At 40.0% G+C, this 19,782-nt stretch overlaps 1 protein-coding gene across 2 annotated transcripts in view; it reads right to left on the bottom strand.

The window, feature by feature from the left end:
* PKM (pyruvate kinase M1/2) overlaps positions 1 to 19,564 on the bottom strand; it is a 33,197-nt gene extending 13,633 nt beyond the window's left edge. The window contains exons 1-6 of one of the 2 annotated variants that reach the window (XM_088446384.1): positions 19,435 to 19,564; positions 9,870 to 10,032; positions 9,464 to 9,555; positions 4,375 to 4,506; positions 3,745 to 3,931; positions 2,095 to 2,365 (exon numbers count right to left, since the gene is read on the bottom strand). In XM_088446384.1, the coding sequence (XP_088302510.1) occupies positions 2,095 to 2,365; positions 3,745 to 3,931; positions 4,375 to 4,506; positions 9,464 to 9,555; positions 9,870 to 10,026 (839 nt within the window). In that variant the 5' untranslated portion in view covers positions 10,027 to 10,032; positions 19,435 to 19,564. The remainder of the gene's footprint in view (positions 1 to 2,094; positions 2,366 to 3,744; positions 3,932 to 4,374; positions 4,507 to 9,463; positions 9,556 to 9,869; positions 10,033 to 19,434) is intronic. The other variant, XM_088446373.1, reaches the window with a different exon arrangement.
* Positions 19,565 to 19,782: the final 218 nt, after the last annotated feature.

The raw sequence follows: 19,782 nt of genomic DNA, 5'->3' as shown, positions 1-19,782 counted from the left end.
TGGAGTTGATTCTAGGTGTGACATTTGCATTTGGAATCAGTTGCTGTCTACTCTCAATATGAGATCCAAAGAGCTGTCACCATCAGTGAAGCAAGCCATCATTAGGCTGAAAAATCAATACAAACCCATCAGAGAGATAGCAAAAACATTAGGTGTGGCCAAATCAACTGTTTGGAACATTCTTAAAAAGAAAGAACGCACCAGAGAGCTCAGCAACACCGGAAGACCACGGAAAACAACTGTGGTAGATAACAGAAGAATTATTTCCCTGGTGAAGAAAAACCCCTTCACAACAGTTGGCCAAACCAAGAACACTCTCCAGGAGGTAGGTGTATATGTGTCAAAGTCAACAATCAAGAGAAGACTTCACAAGAGTGAATATAGAGGGTTCACCATAAGATGTAAACCATTGGTGAAAGTGGAATGTTATGCAATGGCCAAGTCAATCCCTTGACCTGAATCCGATTGAGCATGCATTTCACTTGATGAAGACAAAACTGAAGGGAAAATGCCCCAAGAACAGGCAGGAACTGAAGACATTTGCAGTAGAGGCCTGGCAGAGCATCACCAGGGATGAAACCCAGCATTTGGTGATGTCTATGCGTTCCAGATTTCAGGCTGTAATTGCCTGCAAAGGATTTGCAACAAAGTATTAAAAAGTGAAAGTTAGATTTAGAATTGTTTAGTTTGTCCCATTACTTTTGGCCCCTTAAAAAGTGGGAGGCACATATAGAAACCGTTGTAATTCCTACACCGTTCACCTGATTTGGATGTAATTACCCTCAAATTAAATCTGAAAGTCTGCAGTTAAAGCACATCTTGTTTGTTTCATTTAAAAGCCATTGTGGTGGTGAATAGAGGCCAAAATATGAAAATTCTATCAATGTCCCAATATTTATGCACCTGACTGTATATCTCTCTCTCTCTCTCTTACACATACTAATTACAACCAGGTGAAATGGAGTCTGAGCTCATCATCTGTGTAATTGATATGTATCTTCAATTAAAGGGATGATATGACATATATACACACACCTACATATCTCTCTATTTAAAAGTATATATCTAAAAAAATATTATATCTAAAAGATAAATGGTTTCATATAGATATCGAGATGTTCCCAATGCATTTTGTTCTCCTTGCACTTCCCACATTGAAGTCAATAGCAATTAATAAATCAGTCTGCAACCTAAATAACTAGTTACGCAGACAGTGGCTGAAATGACTGTTGAAAGCTGGCATATGTATTTTCAAGCAGTTGGATGTACTTTCGCACCCCTCGCGGCCCGCTCAGAGCCCAAATTCGCACAATTTTGCTCGGAGCCCTATAGGGCTGCGAGCACTTTTGTGGAAGTTCGGGCTGCCATCAAGTGCGGCTGTTGTCGCGATTACTAGCATCTGTGAGATCGCAGAAAATTTGATTGAGCCCCTTGTATTACTGTGAACATGCCTGTGAAGTAGACTCTAAAGCACCTGAGCATCCACTTGTTGACACCTTCCCACAGGTTCAGGAGGTGTGACCACGTGGACATCTTCCCCGGCTGCATGTGCAGCTTCAGCAAAAGACAATGATACGTGCGCAGTGTAGGAGTGAGTGCACAAGGCAAAAGCAAGATACTTGTCTGTACACTTGTTCTTCCCCACCCACAATACAAGCTCATATGGGGCTGGACAACAGCATTGTGCCATTATTATAATTTAGATGTTCACACTGACTACAGGGGACATTTTACTCTTGCTTACACATGAACATGTAGGAGTTGACCGAACTCAAATCTGTCCTGCTATTAACATTCCTCCTGCCCATCCATATGTGAAGGTAAATAATTAGCAAATAATTGGGGGTAGATTTATGTTAAGTAAACATATATAGCCCCATGCAGCAAACACTGTTTGCTAACAAAGTATGAAAGAACTTGTGACCTGGCCATACTTGTGTGAGAATCATCCTGCGAGTGCCTTGAATTTGACAATGTAATATGAAGTAAAGTGATTTCACATCTGCAACATATTTGGACATCTTAAGTTCCATCTTACAGAAAAAACACATTTTCATGTAACCCTTTAAGAATCCACCCATCTGTCGTTCCTACCTTCGTACTCCTTCATGGTTCTCAATCTTGCTGATAATTTTGATGTTCTTTCCTTTCTCCCCCAGGACTTCTCTAACAGCATGAACGTCAGACGCCTTGCGGATAAAGGACGCAAACACCATATCTACATTCTGCTGTACTCCAAACTGAAGGTCCTGGATGTCCTTTCCAGACACAGCAGGCAGGTCTACAGCTGCTCCAGGAAGATTAACACCCTTCTTGCTACCTAGGGATCCACCATTTTCCACCTCTGTTAAACAGAAGTCTGGGCCTAGATACAGGAGGCAAAGCATTATCAAACAAATGAGAGTTCATTCAAAGTTCTGTACACCAAACTATACTATTAAATATAGTTTGGCTCACTAGCAGACATCAGTTAGGTACTTTTAGCAAATCTAAATTAAAGTTGTGTAATAAGGGACAACTGCTCAGATCAACCTTTGTAATAATCCAGTATAGGAATATAACAAGATCAGACCTAGAAAACTATTTTATAAATACAGATCATTATCACCCAACACAAAGTACAGAACAGCACAAATTGCAAACATGATGTGACAGACAATCATCTTAAAGGGGCCTATCCATTAGCAGATAAAATTGAACGATATATTGTTCAGTCGTTCAATTTATCTGTCATGGATAGGCCCTGAACGTTGACAGATGTGCACTCCCGCGGCCGACAAATTGTGTCTTTCATCTCTCCAACATGTTGGTCAATTATCGCTTATCGCTGACAGATATTAGAAATATCTGTCAGTTTATAAGCGGTAAACGACGAACGATATTTTTTATGAAAATGAATAGAAACATAAAAAAAAAAATCCACTCCTTGAATGATGTCATGCAATATCGTTCGTAAAAATCTATCATGTACATGACAGATATGCCACTGCAGCCCCAGGAATTTTCAAGGGATAAATCTTATGTCTTTCATCGTAGAGAAAGATCTGCTAATGGATAGGCCCCTTAAGGCACTTATTGGCTCCAGCAGGTCACCTGGACACCACTGAATCAGGTTTTATTTAACTGGGCTTAGTATATAAATAGTATAATTATTAAGCTAGCCTTGTTCTACAGATCTGTATCCAAATTCTTAGGCATACACTTTGTTTGGACCTAACTTAGAGCGATGTCCATTCCCCCAGATTCTAAAATAGGTCTCCTGTGTTGATAGAATAATGTTAAGATCTAAATAATGATAAATTAGCTGTCCATTGAAGAAAACATAAATTTAAACTATGGGGTATATACAAGCTATTGAGTACCACTGACATAGTGTGTAATGTTTTGCAAGTCGCTAGACATTAAAATGCCTGCACTAATGGGGCTCTCTCACTCAGAGTACATATGTATAACAATGTTTTAATATTTCAATGAATCCACAGAATATGCATGGTTGGTAAAGCCTCAAAATCTGTTGGAGTATTAATAATGAATAAAAAATAATTAAATCAATAGTAAACGATTCTTCTATGCAAGATTAGTATTTTCATTGTTGCTCTTCAGCTGGATAGCCCTACACTGTGTAGTCTTTGATAAACAGATTCTAAATAAGATCAAGGGCCAAGTATTTATCTGCCATCACATTCAAGTTACCCACTGCCGGAGCAGGATGTATATACACGAATTAGATTATTATCTACTAACCAATCTCCTTAACCAGCAGGGAAATAAGTCCATCATCTACGTAAATCTTGCTGCCTGGCTGCACCACTTTGGTAAGGTTCTTGTAATCAACCCAAAGCACCTTCTCGTCACATTTTTCCTGGAAGGAATCATCCAAGGTGATCTTCAGTGTTGCCCCTTTCTTCAATTCTACCTCTGCTGTGCCACTCTGCAAGAATGGAACAAACGGTGTGAAGAAGCCAAAATGTACTGCAACCATCCTGCTAATATGGTGGATGAAGCTCTTCAGTAACAATGCTACAATTATCTTACATAGATAGTTTCCATTATAATGTACAGTAATGCCTTCAAAATCGTGGTAAACTATAGCAGTACAATCAGTCCATATGACAGCACAGAGATAGGACAGGTCTTGTTTAACATGCCAAGTCTTGAGTATAAACTATATACAACTTCCAGTGGACAAACATTATTATTTTATTTAAAGGCAGCAGGCACTGATCTCACAATGTATTAAAAGACGGCAAAATCCTATCTAGTCTCTCCAACTTGCCCACGGTTTACTATCAGAACACAGATGCATTAGGGGCCTCTAGCCCTTTGCGCACTTCTGAATTTTTAGCCTGTGGATGTTATATGTACAATACTCACGCCTTTGATAAGCCCTGTGCGGATTTCTGGTCCCTTGGTGTCCAAAGCAACAGCCACAGGTCTATAAAGAATGGGGTTAGAAGCAAAGCTCTCCGTGGCTTCACGAACATTTTTGATGGTGCCAGCATGGTACTGTTATAAAGAGAAAGATCAGAAATTGTTATAATACTTTGAAAGAGCAGCACTGCAAACATGCTTTGAAGAACTACTACTGAAAGAAGGGTAGAAATTCTGTGTAAATTTCTGCCTATTTCTGTATAGGAAGCATGAAGAGCGACATAATGGATAAGGTATTCGCAGACTGCCAGCTGGCCTAAGTACTGATGAGGCAAACCCCACCCATGGCATACATCTGGCGATTCCAAAGCACTATGGCACAGTGGTCACAATTACTGCGTTACAGTGCTGAGATCGTGGGCTTGAGGCCGACTGGGGACCTCTGTGGGAAGTTTATATGTTCTTCTTGTGTTTGCTGTACTAAGTCCACTGCATGTTGTTACAAGGAATAAATGAAAAAACATATGACACACAACAGTTCAACTTTTTAAAAGGGGTGGGAAAAATACAGTCCATGGGCAGTAAGTGGCCCAGACTGATGCGTCAGAACTCTACAACCTCTATGCAGCCCAATCACACCCTGAAGGGGGGTGGGGGGTTCCAGATGCCCGGAACTCCCCTTCTTCCTGCAGGTGCTAGTTAAATCAAGATATTCTGTGCGGGGGGTGATGAGGTTAACGGAACTGGGTCACTCAACCAAAGTCAGTCCAAGTCAGTCAGTAGCATCTCCTTTTTTTTTTTTTTATTTGCTTATCACCCAGTATCGGACATAAGATCTAAACTACTAGAAACGCATAAATTATGCAATACACTTTGCTATACTAATCTGTTGTGGACTGCTATCGGACTGGTATAGTGGGATTTGTTTTGAATTGAATGATGTAATGAATTGATTGTTTATTGCAGTTTAAATAGAAGAATATCAGCCCCAAATGCACTTGCTAGTAACAACCTATGTAGGAACGGAACATTTTAAAGTTATTTATATTTTAGAAGTATTGAAGAAAAATGTTTTTATGTAATATACAAGTTATTATATTAAATGGAGGCGATTTATATAGATACACACACACACATCACGGATTTCAGCATACTGTGCACGCGCCAAAGAAAGACATCTGTGCCGGCACATATGCCAGATTAGCCACTCTCACACAGATTGAGATTGCATGTGCATTGATCGGTCCGTCAACGGACCACACTTTTCATGATATGAGCGATGACCATGAAAGCACACAGAACTTTTCCTCTTATGGGAGTCTTATGAGTATGTATGCAGGCTTCCATGTTCCATCGTAGTGTGGACTAAAATTAGACACCTGCTTCAGACTGAACTTTTGCACCCAGAATAGGGTGAGTGCAAGTCCAGATACAAGTGATGATGGCTGCAGCTTGTGGACGTAAAAAAAGTGGGTGGGACAGGCTTCCACATGCAGACACACGGATCTACAGTGTATACCGACAAATGCTCATCTTAGCACAAGGACTTAGGTAGCTGCAGCCTCGAATGCGTCAGACTCGGGCGCATTACCCCCTAGATAAAGGATGGCCCGATGTGCAGACCTGAATGCAGAAGATCATTCTGCTGACCCACTTCCCACACCAACAGGGGTATTCAATATGGGAGTGAAAACACCGTTTTTGCGTTAATATCGCACTTATGACGTCATTATCGCAGGTTTTAGTTTTACACCGTATTCAATTTCAAAGACTTTTCGCAGGTTCGAAAAGTCTGATAAAAAACGGGGATAACTTTTCACCATTGAATAGGTGTCGAAAAAAAGTGCAGAATTGGGGTTTAGGGGTGCAGGCTTAAAAAAAAATAGCCTGCACCCCTGGGAATGACATTTAAAAAAGAACTGTGTCAAAAAAAGGAAAAAAAAAAAAAAAAAAATAGGGACACCCCAAAAAATTAAAAAATTGGGGTGAAAAAAAAAAAAATGGGAAAAAATTGTTAAACAATAGGGAAATAGGTTCAGGGCTATTCTGCAAGTATGCGGCAGGTGTTTTCTAGAATAGATTTATAGCGGCAGGTGCACAATTGCAGAATTTTTAAAAACTGACTTTAGGGACTTAAAAATATGCTAGTACCCATTTTCATGTACCCCAAATTTGATGGGACCACTTAAAAAAAGAAAAAAATAACCTAAGTGCTCTTCTGCAACACTTCTTCAATGTCGGGAAAAAACACCTGCTGCGGCTATTGAAATCCCCGACTTTCATTTAAAGCTAAAACGGGGGTACCCATAGTGATCCCCCATGTTTTTACAACTTTAGGGGGGTCCTACAATTTTTTTAAGGAAAAATTCGTAACTTTACGCAAACCAACTTCGCAGGCTCCTGTTTTCGTTAATTTCATATTGAATACGGGGATAAGCGGGCGCGCACCCGATACTTTAACGCAGGTAAAAGCTCCGATATGAAACGTAAACTTCGACAGCGAAGTTTACGTTTCATATTGAATACCCCTCCAAGTCACTTTATTGAAGTGAAGACAGAGTCTGAGCACCAATAGTTTCTGTACTGTGATGTATAAATCTCATTATTATGGTAACTGGTGTGATCAGGATCACCTGTAGAACACATTGCAGCTCTAAACAGTATTTTTTGTCAGAGGTCCCTGGCTTAAAAAAAGGGATCTCCATTGGAAACAAGATAATTTACATAAATAGGAAGCAGGTTTCATTTTTTATTTTTAAGAGGGCGTCTAAAGTCATTGAATTGCAGGGAAATTGACATCCATTGCTAATAGAATATACAGTCAGGTGCACAAATATTGGGACATTGACAGAATTTTCATATTTTGGCCTCTATTCACCACCACAATGGCTTTGAAATGAAACAAACAAGATGTGCTTTAACTGCAGACTTTCAGATTTAATTTGAGGGTAATTACATCCAAATCAGGTGAACGGTGTAGGAATTACAACGGTTTCTATATGTGCCTCCCACTTTTTAAGGGGCCAAAAGTAATGGGACTATCAACTCAAAAGCTATTTCATGGACAGGTGTGAGCTATTCCCTCGTTATTTCATTATCAATTAAGAAGGTAAAAGGTCTGGAGTTGATTCTAGCTGTGACATTTGCATTTGGAATCAGTTGCTGTTGACTCTCAATATGAGATCCAAAGAGCTGTCACTATCAGTGAAGCAAGCCATCATTAGGCTGAAAAATCAAAACAAACATTAGGTGTGGCCAAATCAACTGTTTGTTTGGAACATTCTTAAAAAGAAAACGCACCAGAAGACCACGGAAAAACAACTGTGGTGGATGACAGAAGAATTATTTCCCTGGTGAAGAAAAACCACTTCACAACAGTTGGCCAAATCAAGAACACTCCAGGTGGTAGGCGTATGTGTGTCAAAGTCAACAGTCAAGAGAACACTTCACAAGAGTGAATATAGAGGGTTCTCCACAAGATGTAAACCATTGGCGAGCCACAAAAACAGGAAGACCAGATTAGAGTTTGCCAAACAACATCTAAAAAAGCCATTACAGTTCTGGAACAACATCCTATGGACAGATGAGACAAAGATCAACTTGTACCAGAGTGATGGGAAGAGAAGAGTATGGAGAAGGAAAGGAACTGCTCAAGATCCAAAACATACCACCTCATCAGTGAAGCATGGTGGTGGTAGTGTCATGGCGTGGGCATGTATGGCTGCCAATGGAACTGGTTCCCTTGTATTTATTGATTATGCGACTGCTGACAAAAGCAGAAGAGTGAATTCTGAAGTGTTTCGGGCAATATTATATGCTCATATTCAGTCAAATGCTTCAGAACTCATTGGACCCCGCTTCACAGTGCAGATGGACAATGACCCGAAGCATACTGCAAAAGCAACCAAGGAGTTTTTTAAGGCTAAAAAGTGGAATGTTATGCAATGGCCAAGTCAATCCCCTAACCTGAATCCGATTGAGCATGCATTTCACTTGATGAAGACAAAACTGAAGGGAGAATGCCCCAAGAACAAGCAGGAACTGAAGACATTTGCAGTAGAGGCCTGGCAGAGCATCACCAGGGATGAAACCCAGCGTTTGGTGATGTCTACGCGTTCCAGACTTCAGGCTGTAATTGCCTGCATAGGATTTGCAACAAAGTATTAAAAAGTGAAAGTTAGATTTAGGATTGTTTAGTTTGTCCCATTACTTTTGACCCCTTAAAAAGTGGGAGGCACATATAGAAACCGTTGTAATTCCTACACCGTTCACCTGATTTGGCTGTAATTACCCTCAAATTAAATCTGAAAGGCTGCAGTTAAAGCACATCTTGTTTGTTTCATTTCAAAGCCATTGTGGTGGTGAATAGAGGCCAACATATGAAAATTCTGTCAATGTCCCAATATTTATGCACCTGACTGTATATTTGAGAATGGAAGAGATCATTTAGAAAAATTAACCTTGTATAATAACTTTCTCTGCTGAATTTCAAACACCACGTTTAGATATGATTACATTCCCCTAGGCTAGTAGAACTAATGATGAAACCTATTCACCAGATTATTCTACTTCTTCTATGCAATCAATTCTTTGGTGAATCAGGTTTGAAAGTGTCACTCCAGTTGTTTATGAAATAGAACATTCAGGACAGAGGTAACATGGAGCTTGTTCAGTTTATAAAAGTATACCAAGCATATTACTCTGCCAACAGTCTGAATTCTGGGAAAATTATAGAAAAATTGGGACACATGTAAATGCCATAGCAATGTAAGACAGGTGAGAAATCAAATATTAGATGAGTAAATCCATTTAATATTGTATTCAAGCAAATTAACATAAACTTATTTTTATTGCTGGTCCTACCACATGCCAAGAGAATAGGTCATGACTACAGTAGGTGGATGGATGAATACAGCAAAAATCTGTTTATTTATTTTGGATAATCGGTTATGGAGCTTTAAAAGAAAAAAAAAAAAATGGGAGAAGACTAAATACGCTATTCTATTTTTAAAGCAAACAGCTGCAGAAAGAAGAAGATTGGATTTCTTAAGTGACCTTCTACACTGGACCAGAGAGAGAGTCAAGTCCTAACCTCATGTGTTCCATGGGAGAAGTTCAGACGAGCGACGTTCATTCCAGATTTTATCATCTCTTTTAGAATTTCCACTGAGCAAGATGCTGGGCCTAGTGGAAGGGAATAGGCAAAAACACCATGAGTAAGAAAGCACTGTCAAAAGCTTTTATTTTACTATATTGAATATAAAAAAAAAAAAAAAAAAAAAAAAAAAGAAGATCTTGCTATATAACAAAATGACTTCTAGACATTAATTTACACCTTCCTCTCCTAGTTTTGTGTAGCCCTCACAAGGTAATATATAGTATCCTTATATTTATACATTATACAATTGAGATAACAAAATACAACGTGTAGACATTTTGAATCCAGATTACATAGTTTTTTTCTATGTGATACATTTCCACAGTTACCAAAAACATACCAATGGTACAGATAATGCCCGTGTTGCGCGCCACTATTGGCTCTGAATCAATATCCAGCCGGCACATGTGCTCCAAGAAGGTATCTGCCATTGCGGCGTGCAGCTGCTGCGTCTGGATGAAGGCGCTACCGGCCTCAGATACTGGGGACTTCGACATGGTTAACTGTGGAAGTAGTAGGGTTAATATTTGCTCTATTAACATGTTACATTTTCATTTTAGCTTATATAAAAATAGTATTTATAAGTTTTGCAGCACACACAGAATACTACTCCAAGTCCTGCATGTAAGATACCATGGTTACAATATTCGCACACACTACTACTAGATAGAATAGATTACAAAATGTTATGCGATAACTTACTGTAGAGGCGACATGGGGAGGGAACATAAAATCTGCATTAACACCTAATGTGGAAACTTAATCCTTTCAAATCCCAAATTCAAAATCAAATTAGTAAATTGCTGCTAGAATAGATCAGATTTTCTTTCATACCACATGTACCAAGCGTCTTTTATTTAGGAGGTCAGAAGTTAAAACTTTTTGATTTAATGTGGTTTACAGACAGGAAAGCCACATGAAACAAAACCTGTAAATTATTTTTTTTTTAAAAAGGGAAGTGTGTGGGACTGCCCACATTTAAGAGGTCACAAATTAATCCTTGCTCAATGATAAGATGCATTTTGAAAGCACATGGCAAAGGGCACTTTTTGCAATTAATTAATTTACAGTGCCCTCTCTGAGCACGTGAAATGTTGGTAGGTGCACACACTATTAGGATGTAATATATACAAAATTTGGTCTTAGCTATATACCACCAAATTATATTAGTGTAGAGAGGTTACCTCTTCCCTTGTAATCATTCTGTTTACTACTTTCTTCATAATAAAAGGTAGCAAGCAGAGAAGGGGTGGGATTAGTATGTATTAACAAGATTTAACCAACATGCCATATTAACAATATAATCATGGAGATATGTTATTGCTCAAATCCAAATGTCATATCTATTTTATTTTATTTTTTTTTAGCCGGTCCATGCCCTCTAGGTCTTCACATCGAAGATGAGCTCGCATCGACCTGGGTCCAGCTTATGTGTGAAAGATCCGACCCAGGTTGACAGTCCCGAGTCTGCGACCCTGGTAGCCATCAGGGTTTTCCCCAGGATGACAAACAGGCTTGTGTGTGAAAGGTGCAACACGGGTCACGCCTAAAAGAACGTAATTGGCCAGATGGACAGCTGTCAACATGTTATGTGAATACAGAGAGGAGGAGGAAGGAAAGTTTTAAAGTTGGGCAGCACAAACAGAGTAATGGTTAGCATTACTGCCTCACAGTACTGAGGTTGTGGGTTCAATTCTCACTATGGCCCTAACTCTGTGGAGTTTGTATATTCTCCCCGTGCTTGCGTGGGTCTCCTCCGGGTATTCCGGTTTCCTCCCACATTTCAAAAATATACTGGTAGGTTAATTGGTTCTCAAGAAAAATTTACCCTAGTGCAGAGGTTCCCAAACGCAGTCCTCAAGGCTCTCCAACAGTCCAGGTTTTAGAGATATCCATGGTTGAGCACAGGTGAATTAATTAGTACATCAGTCAAATTTGATTGAACCATCTGTACTCATTCATGATACCTCCAAAACCTGTACTGTTTGGGAGCCTTGAGGACCGCCTTTGGAAACCTCTGCCCTAGTGTGTATGTGTGAGAGCATGTGGTAGGGCACAGATTCTCAAACTCGGTCCTCAGGACCCCACACAGTGCATGTTTTCCAGGTCTCTTCACAAAATCAAAAGTAAAATTATAACCACCTGTGGACCCTTTAAAATGTGTCAGTGAGTAATGAATACACCTGTGCTCCTGCTGAGTGACCTGGAAAACGTGAGCTGTGTGGGGTCCTGAGGACAGAGTTTGAGAACCACTGTGGTAGGGAATATAGATTGTAAGCTCCACTGGGTCAAGGACTGATGTGAATGGCCAAATATTCTCTGTAAAGCGCTGCGGGATATGTGAGCGCTATATAAATAACAGATAATAGTAAGAAGAATAAGTACAGAGGTCATACCAAAACCTCTCGGTTCACTAAAGTATGTGCCATGACACTGTATAGAATTAGAAATCATTTATAAAAGCCTGAAGAAACAAATCAAGGTAATAAATGTAAATGCTAACGATCTTGTTCTAGCCAGTGATTTTGGTGGTAAAATAAATATTGAATTACTACTATCTTGCACCTGTTTACTGTAGAACTGAATGTATCACACAAAATAAAAAATGCTACAAATACAGCATATTACTACCAAGCAGTGACGGGGAAAAAAATAAAAAAAAAGCCAGTTGAGCTGTTTGAAATGACTAAAAGCAGAAATTCCATTACAGTATTATAGCATGCATCACCTCTCTGAAAAAGATTAGTCACTTCCTAACTACAGAAATCACTGTTCAAATTCCCAGAATAAAATCAATATAAAACAAACAGCTAATGGAAAATTAGAATATTCAGTGCAGAGTAGTCAGAAATTAGGCTTACCATGTATGTCCCTTTATTCAATAAATAAAATATGCAGCTCACCTAATTAACATGATTATAGTGACTGAACAAAGCATCTTGCTACAATATAAAACAAGCATTTTCAGTATTATTGGGTATAATAATCTACTACTGGCCCCAGAAGTGTGCAAGATGTACCTGATAAAATGCCTGCTGTTCTGTTCCTGGATAACTGGCCTGCTAGCATCTCATGTGTGCCTGTATCACCCCCTCTTGTAGGATATGCCATCAGGAAGCTCCTCCCTCCCCCTGTAAGCCCCACGACGTGCAGCTGCACACGACAACCTCAGATGGAGAAGGGGAGACAAAAACCTACAGTTCTAGACCAACTGCTGTATTCAACACACACACACACACACACAAGTAAATCAGGCTCTCACCTACATTGTATAAGGATTTAATTTAGCAGTGCTCAATGTCATTTACTCTTTTCAGTTTAGGTAAACACCAGAAAAACAAACCCTAAGTAGGGAAATTTGAATTTTTTTTTTAATAATTCCAGATAAGCTTCAGTTTATACAATAATGTTATACAGTAAATATAAAATACTTTTGCATAAGTATACCATGCTTTTTAAGATGCAACACTTATGCAATCACATTCAAAACCACTGCCACAGTGGGACAAAAAAGTATTTGGACAGCCACCGATTGTGCAAGTTGTTGCACTTTAAAAGATGAGAGAGGTCTGTAATTTCCATCATAGGTACACTTAAACTGTGAGAGACAGAATCAGAACCAAAAATTCCAGAAATCACATTTGTATGATTTTTAAACAATTTATTTGTATATTCTTGCGGAAAATAAATATTTGGACACCTACCAACCAGCAAGAATTCTAGCTTTCACAGACCTGTTACTTCTTCTTTAGGAAGCTCATCTATGATGGAAACATCATGCTTTGGGGATGCTTTTCTGCAAAGGGGACAGGACGACTGATCCGTATTACAGAGAGGATGAATGGGGACATGTATCATGACATTTTGTGGAAAAACCTCCTTCCCTCAGTAAGAGCATTGACGATGCAACGTGCCTGGGTCTTCCAGCATGACAATGACCCCAAACACACCGCCCGGGCAACTAAGGAGTGGCTCTGTAAGAAGCATTTCAAGGTCCTGGATTGGCCTAGCCAGTCTCCAGATCTCAACCCAATAGAAAATCTGTGGAGGGAGTTGAAAGTCCGTGTTGCCCGGCGACAGCCCCAAAACATGACACATATAGACAAGATCTGCACTGAAGAGTGGGCCAAAATACCTGCTGCAGTGTGTACAAACCTGGTCAAGAACTACAGAAAACGTTTGACCTCTGTAATTGCCAACCGAGGTTACTTTTTAACGTTTTGATTGTCCAAAATTTTTTTTTCCGAAAGAATATACAAATAAATTGTTTAAAAATAATACAGTATGATTTCTGGAATTTTTTGTACTGATTCTGTCTCTCAAAGTTAAAGTGTACCTATGATGGAAATTACAGGCCTCTCTCATCTCTTAAAGTGCAACAACTTGCACAATCGGTGGCTGTCCAAATACGTGTGTGTGTGTGTGAAATATATATATATATATACACATACATACATACATACATATACATACATACACACACACACTATTAAATAAACCACTGAAGGGGAGATGTATAAAACCTTCGAGAGAGATAAAGAAATGTTGCCTAGAGCAGCCAATTAGCTTCCATCAATCATCTAGCACAGTCTATAAAATGACAGTTAGAAACTACTTGCTATAGGCAACTTCTCCACTTTCTCGCTTTCAAACGTGTGATACATCAATGATATCATTCAGACGTTCATTAAACTGTGCAGATCCCACACTGAACGATATATCGTTCAGTGTAGGCACCCTCCCTCATTTCTGAACATGGTCAATCTGTCGTTATCGGCAGGATTGACCGGCATGTTCTGGTGATGACTGATGTTGGAAACAACCAGCGGGAGCGTGCATTGCTGGTCGTTTCCGACATTTTAGTGTCTGATTCATGCACGATTAATGAGCGATTGAACGATAACGATACCGTTATCGTTCATTAATATCACCTAGTGGATGTGCCCCTTAAGTGAAAATAACATTTCTGTAAACTTTCTCACTATAGGTACCTGGCTGGGGATGTCCCTCCTGCACTACATACTGCAGAGCTGAGTTTTCTGAAGGATATTACTCAGCTATTCAGTTGCATTTCAGAATACAGGAAGTCTCGGACTAAGCCACAATTATGAGAAAAGTAGTTTAGTAATAAAATGTTACAAAATTTAAGTTGTGTTATATGCATACATCTTTTTCTTACACCCTGACCTTCAAGACAAGGAAAAGAAAAAAAAAATTACACATGGCTAGCAACAGAAATATTTCAGGGAGGGAACAATGCAAGAACACACTGACATTTAGCCATTGATCCCTTTTAATAAGTAGTGGTGAAAATGTCACACCTATCCTTCTACGATATTTGTAGGGTAACCATTAATGGTTTTATCTTGACTATAAAATGAAGCTCTCTTCATCAAATCAGCATGAAGGTGAACATGGGGCAGGGTCAATATTTGTGATGCTCAAAAACATTACAGGTAAAATCTGTATTAAAGCCAATAATTTGAATGTATAATTTATTGAATATTAGCGCTCCCGTCCCCCGCTCAGCTTCGCACGGGAGCAATAATTTAATCTCGCCAAAGCCCCTTGCATCTCATAACAACCTATGCCATGTCACCACAGTCCCCTGCATCTCACCACAACACCCTGCTTCTCACTCTTGTCCCCTGCATCTCACCGGTGTCACCACAACACCCACTGCTGCTGCCCTGCGGCTGACTGGGGCCCAGCCACTGGGATGTGCTGGGATGGGCAGGAGGATCATGGATGAGAGATTTGTAAGCATTATCAGCAGCATATCCCCGGGACTGGGGCACCTGGTCATATTTCCGCAGCCTCCATGCGCACCTCTTTGCACAATGTACCCTGTATTTCCTGTTGAGATTCCTTACTGTGGTGCCGCTATCAGACAACAGCGCTGACTTCCATGGGAGCTGCCTAATGTTCAACGAGGGAGTGTGGCTGGATAAGCGGGAACATCACACTAGAGAGGGAGCACATCACGGTGGAGGAGTGGTGGCTGGAGTCTGCCTGCAGGTTCAGCATAGGGATGGACATCGGAAGCCGATGGTTACTAACCAACTATGTTTTTGTTCCGATGAGTGTTTTCACCATGTGATGCTGGCTGTCCAATGTTTGCCACCATCAAATGGAAATCATTTGATGGTTTTCTGATGGTTGTTTGCCTCAGATGTGACCCTACTCAGGGCCAGATTCACTACCGATCACAACTGCAATAGCGATTATGTACAAATTTCAACTTCGATAGCATGCTAATCCATTACGATCGCTATGCCGCCTCAGCACAACATAAGGACGCCCACTCTACCTTAAAACATATACACGTAATGTTTAGTAAGACTGTAAAACCATCGGTACAATCAAATACCATCACAGCCTCATGCACACTTGCACAAGCTCTGACCTTAAACAGAAATTGCTAACTTCAGCGCACACTATTATGTCCTCAGGCTGCGGAAGGTATCGCAGTGGATAATTTATGCACGCCCATGCAACGGCGTTCAAACGCACTGGCACGCCTTTATTTCCCAGTCACCACCCACAAATGGCACTTCCTGTCAATCACTCTGTGATGGGTCTACATCAGTGATTCCCAACCTCGGTCCTCAAAGAACACAAACAGTCCTGGTTTTAGTGATATCCATGATTGTGCACAGATGGTTAAATCAAAATAACTGAGGCACTAATTAAGTCACTTTTGCTCAAGTATGGCTATCCCTAAAACCTGGACTGTTAGTGTGCCTTGAGGACCTTGGTTGGGAACCCCTGGTCTACATGGTCACTGTATGATCACCCGGTCGCAGTGGCCAGTTCGTGCACTGCGATGCATACGCAGTATGTAGCAATCTGCCGATTGCATGCGTATTAACAACTGCGATCCAAGCTGAATCAGGCCCTCAGTCCCCGACTCCGTCCCCTCTCTAGGCTGCTGCTAAGCAACAGGTCACATTGCTAGCTCTAACTGGCTCTTACGGTCTCTTGCTGTTTCAGCACCCTGGCCAGCCTCTATACAGCAGCTTGATGCAAGATTTTTTTTTTCTGTGACTTTGCTTCACTAAAATAGTCTCTGCTCAGCTCCCTTTTGTCACAAATGGATGGTTCATACACCTAAAACTTCCTCGACCAATGCTGTATAGCATGGGTGGCCAGACTTTTGGACTCAGATCTACTTATAAAGCTAAATATCTTTTGTGATCTACAGGGTATGTGTATTTGCGCGAAAAAAGGGGGCATGGCATGCAAAAAGGGGGCGTGACCTCACAGCAAGGGGCATGGGAAATGTCTTGCCAAAATCACACATTGGTCCCCACATTAAAAAAATTAAACACATTGGTCTGCTCCTCAAAACAAAAAACACACACACACACACACACACACACACACACACACACACACACCAAAAAACCCAGTCACAATGTCCCACCACAGGGAAAAAAAAAAAACAAACGAGCTGGTGAGAACATTGTTACATTTTACACAGATGCCAGCACGGAGGACAAATTTATAAATCACTTCTCATCCTCAGCCATTAGTAACCACGTCACTGCCTGCAATAATTTTTGTGGTCTACTAATATCCGGTTATCTTACGGGTAACCCAACACTGGGATACTTACAGGCGACCAAAGTGATGCTCAATGACCCAGACCTTACCGGGTCCTGGCTCTTGGTACTGGCACAATGGAGGCTGTTACATGTGACAGGCTAAGCCAATAAGAATCAGCCTGATTCTTATTGGCTATTGTTGTCACAGCCGACAGACAGTCGTGGCCTTAGCTAGCTGCGGCTTCAGTTTGGCACAGCAGCTAATAAGAATCACACTGATTCCTATTGGCTGCTGGTGATAGACCTGACCGCGGACTCTTATTGGCTGCTGCTCCCGGACATCCACCATGATTGACAGGCCACGTGTCTGCGATCGATGCTTTGACTAGAGCAAGCGGCCATATGCCTGTGCTACGGGTTTCTGGGAATTGGACAGTGTGTGTAATGGGCCCCTATTGAATTCTCAATTCAGAGGAGTCCTGCTTAGTAGATGAAGGGAAAATTACATTTCCCAACATCGGCGCAATAGAGGTGCAAGGAATATCTTGCAATGTCTGCACTACCATAAAATGACTGATATGTACGCAGCCGGGCAGCACAGTGATGCCCGCGCATCCCACCGAAAAAGTGCAGCAAAACTGGATATGCATTTTTTTTTTTTTTTTTAATTTGCTTCCACACGCCCACAGGACTCCAAATTGAAAAACAACAAATTGGGGTCCAACAGCCATCACGGTTTTGATTATTACAGTAGGTGTCAACACACTGATGTTATACATAGAGTAGCAATGAATATTTATATAACAGAAAGCAGTGTCCTTGAAAAATTACATCCACAAGGCCAGATGTAGGATACCTTTCTTTTAGTCACACCATTTGTTAACCCATTACTCATGATTTGAGCAGATCTTATTAGAGTAAATAACTGGCCTTAGGCATTCACAGTACAAGTGACCTTGAAAAGGGCACAGTGCATCATGCTGCAGAATGCTTAATATAGATGCACTATAGATATCCAAGACTGTAGTCACCTCTAAAAAGCAATGCACTGAAATGTCAAATGAGCTTAAATATAGGTATAATTTTAGTTACTTACAGACATACACAGTGAGTCTGTGGATGTGATTGGGGCAAAAACGAAGGTTGCTTCACAACAAGATTTTATTTGAATCCATTTAAAAGCAAATCCAGTCTTAAAACCAAATAAGGCCTGAGCATAGTAACAGCAATAAATCCTCTGTACGCAGCCTTTTATATCAACTATGACTTATATTTATTTACCTGTCATTTTTAAACACTGAAGAAAAAAAAAATAAAAATAATAATATATATATATATATATATATATATATATATATATATATATATATATATATATAAAAAATACAGGAAAAACAGAAACATTTTCAAACAAAGCATTTGTAACTTTTTTTGTAACAAAAATAATAGTATGAAAGTAGTGTCTATGGCAGGACTACTCTTCTGATTATATCTGCAAGTTGGAACAGTTTGCTACAAAGGGAATCCTGCCCTGGAAGCTTTTATTATGTAATGCTGTTATTAAAGGAGTGTGCCTGCCAACCTAACCTATATATGGAGAAAGAAGGTAAGGATTTATATTGTGCATGTTTTAGGCAAGATAGAAAAAAATATATAGATCGCATGAAAAGTCAAAATTATTCAAGCTTCAAACACATGCAGGTCCAAAACAAATATTTTAATGATCTGGTATAAGCTATATGAAATAAAGAATAAGAATGTGAACGCAAAAATTAGATTAAAGAGTCATATACAGATTAACCATAAGATATAGTTTTGCAATAAGGATCCCTCAATTATAGTATTTAAAAAAAGAGCCTCTTATTTGAATTCCCTGTAAAAGGGGGAACTTTGCGGCCACTGGGTAGCAATCTAAAGTACTCCATAAAGAAGGCCAGGCAGTCATATTTGTCCCTCTAGCTGGCATAGAGCACACCTCCACACATCTCCATAGTAACCATTGATGCTGCAGTTTATGGGGAGCAGCCATCTTTAAAATCCCCAATTTCAATAAATGAATATAGATTAGATCAGAACTTAATATGCAGTAATGAATATATGAATTCCTCCAAGTACAAGTAAACATCTTAAAAAAAAAAAAAATCACAAAAACAAAACGACGAAAACGTGTCGTGTATATACCAGCAGAAAAGTCACTGCATAGTATATATATATATATATATATATAATATATATAGATTTAATATAGCATTAGATTGGCCATTAATATGTATATATTGGTTTAGACAATCGCCTGCATAATCCCCGTCCTAGTACGGCACACACTCATGCACACAAGTAGCGGTAGCTACTCATTACCTGTGTATGCTAGGTGTGCCTGCCTGTATGGGTTACTGCTCTCTCTCCACCGCCCGTCTGACAGTGACAACAGCTAGCAGCTACTCTCTCTGAAGCCAAGTGATCCCGCATAGCCGCATCACTGTCCACACCTGCCGCACAGATCCCTGCGCCGTCGCCGCTCTAGTTCAGCGCCTACACCACGCTTAATCTCATACAGACAAATCAGATGGCCCTCTCTCGCGGATAAAGGTATTTTTTATTTTTATTTTCAAATAATGAACTTATTCGTATTCACATTATAATTATAGAAATTGGGGAGGTAGAACTACTTTTTTCTTTTGCGGAGCAATCAATTTAATTAAGCGT

This window comes from Taudactylus pleione, unplaced genomic scaffold (assembly GCF_031769625.1).
Source record: "Taudactylus pleione unplaced genomic scaffold, aTauple2 ptg000019l, whole genome shotgun sequence".
Classification (NCBI taxonomy): Eukaryota; Metazoa; Chordata; class Amphibia; order Anura; family Myobatrachidae; genus Taudactylus; species Taudactylus pleione.
The sequence above is the reverse complement of the archived record's forward strand: the minus strand, read 5'-3'. Positions and strand labels throughout refer to the sequence as shown.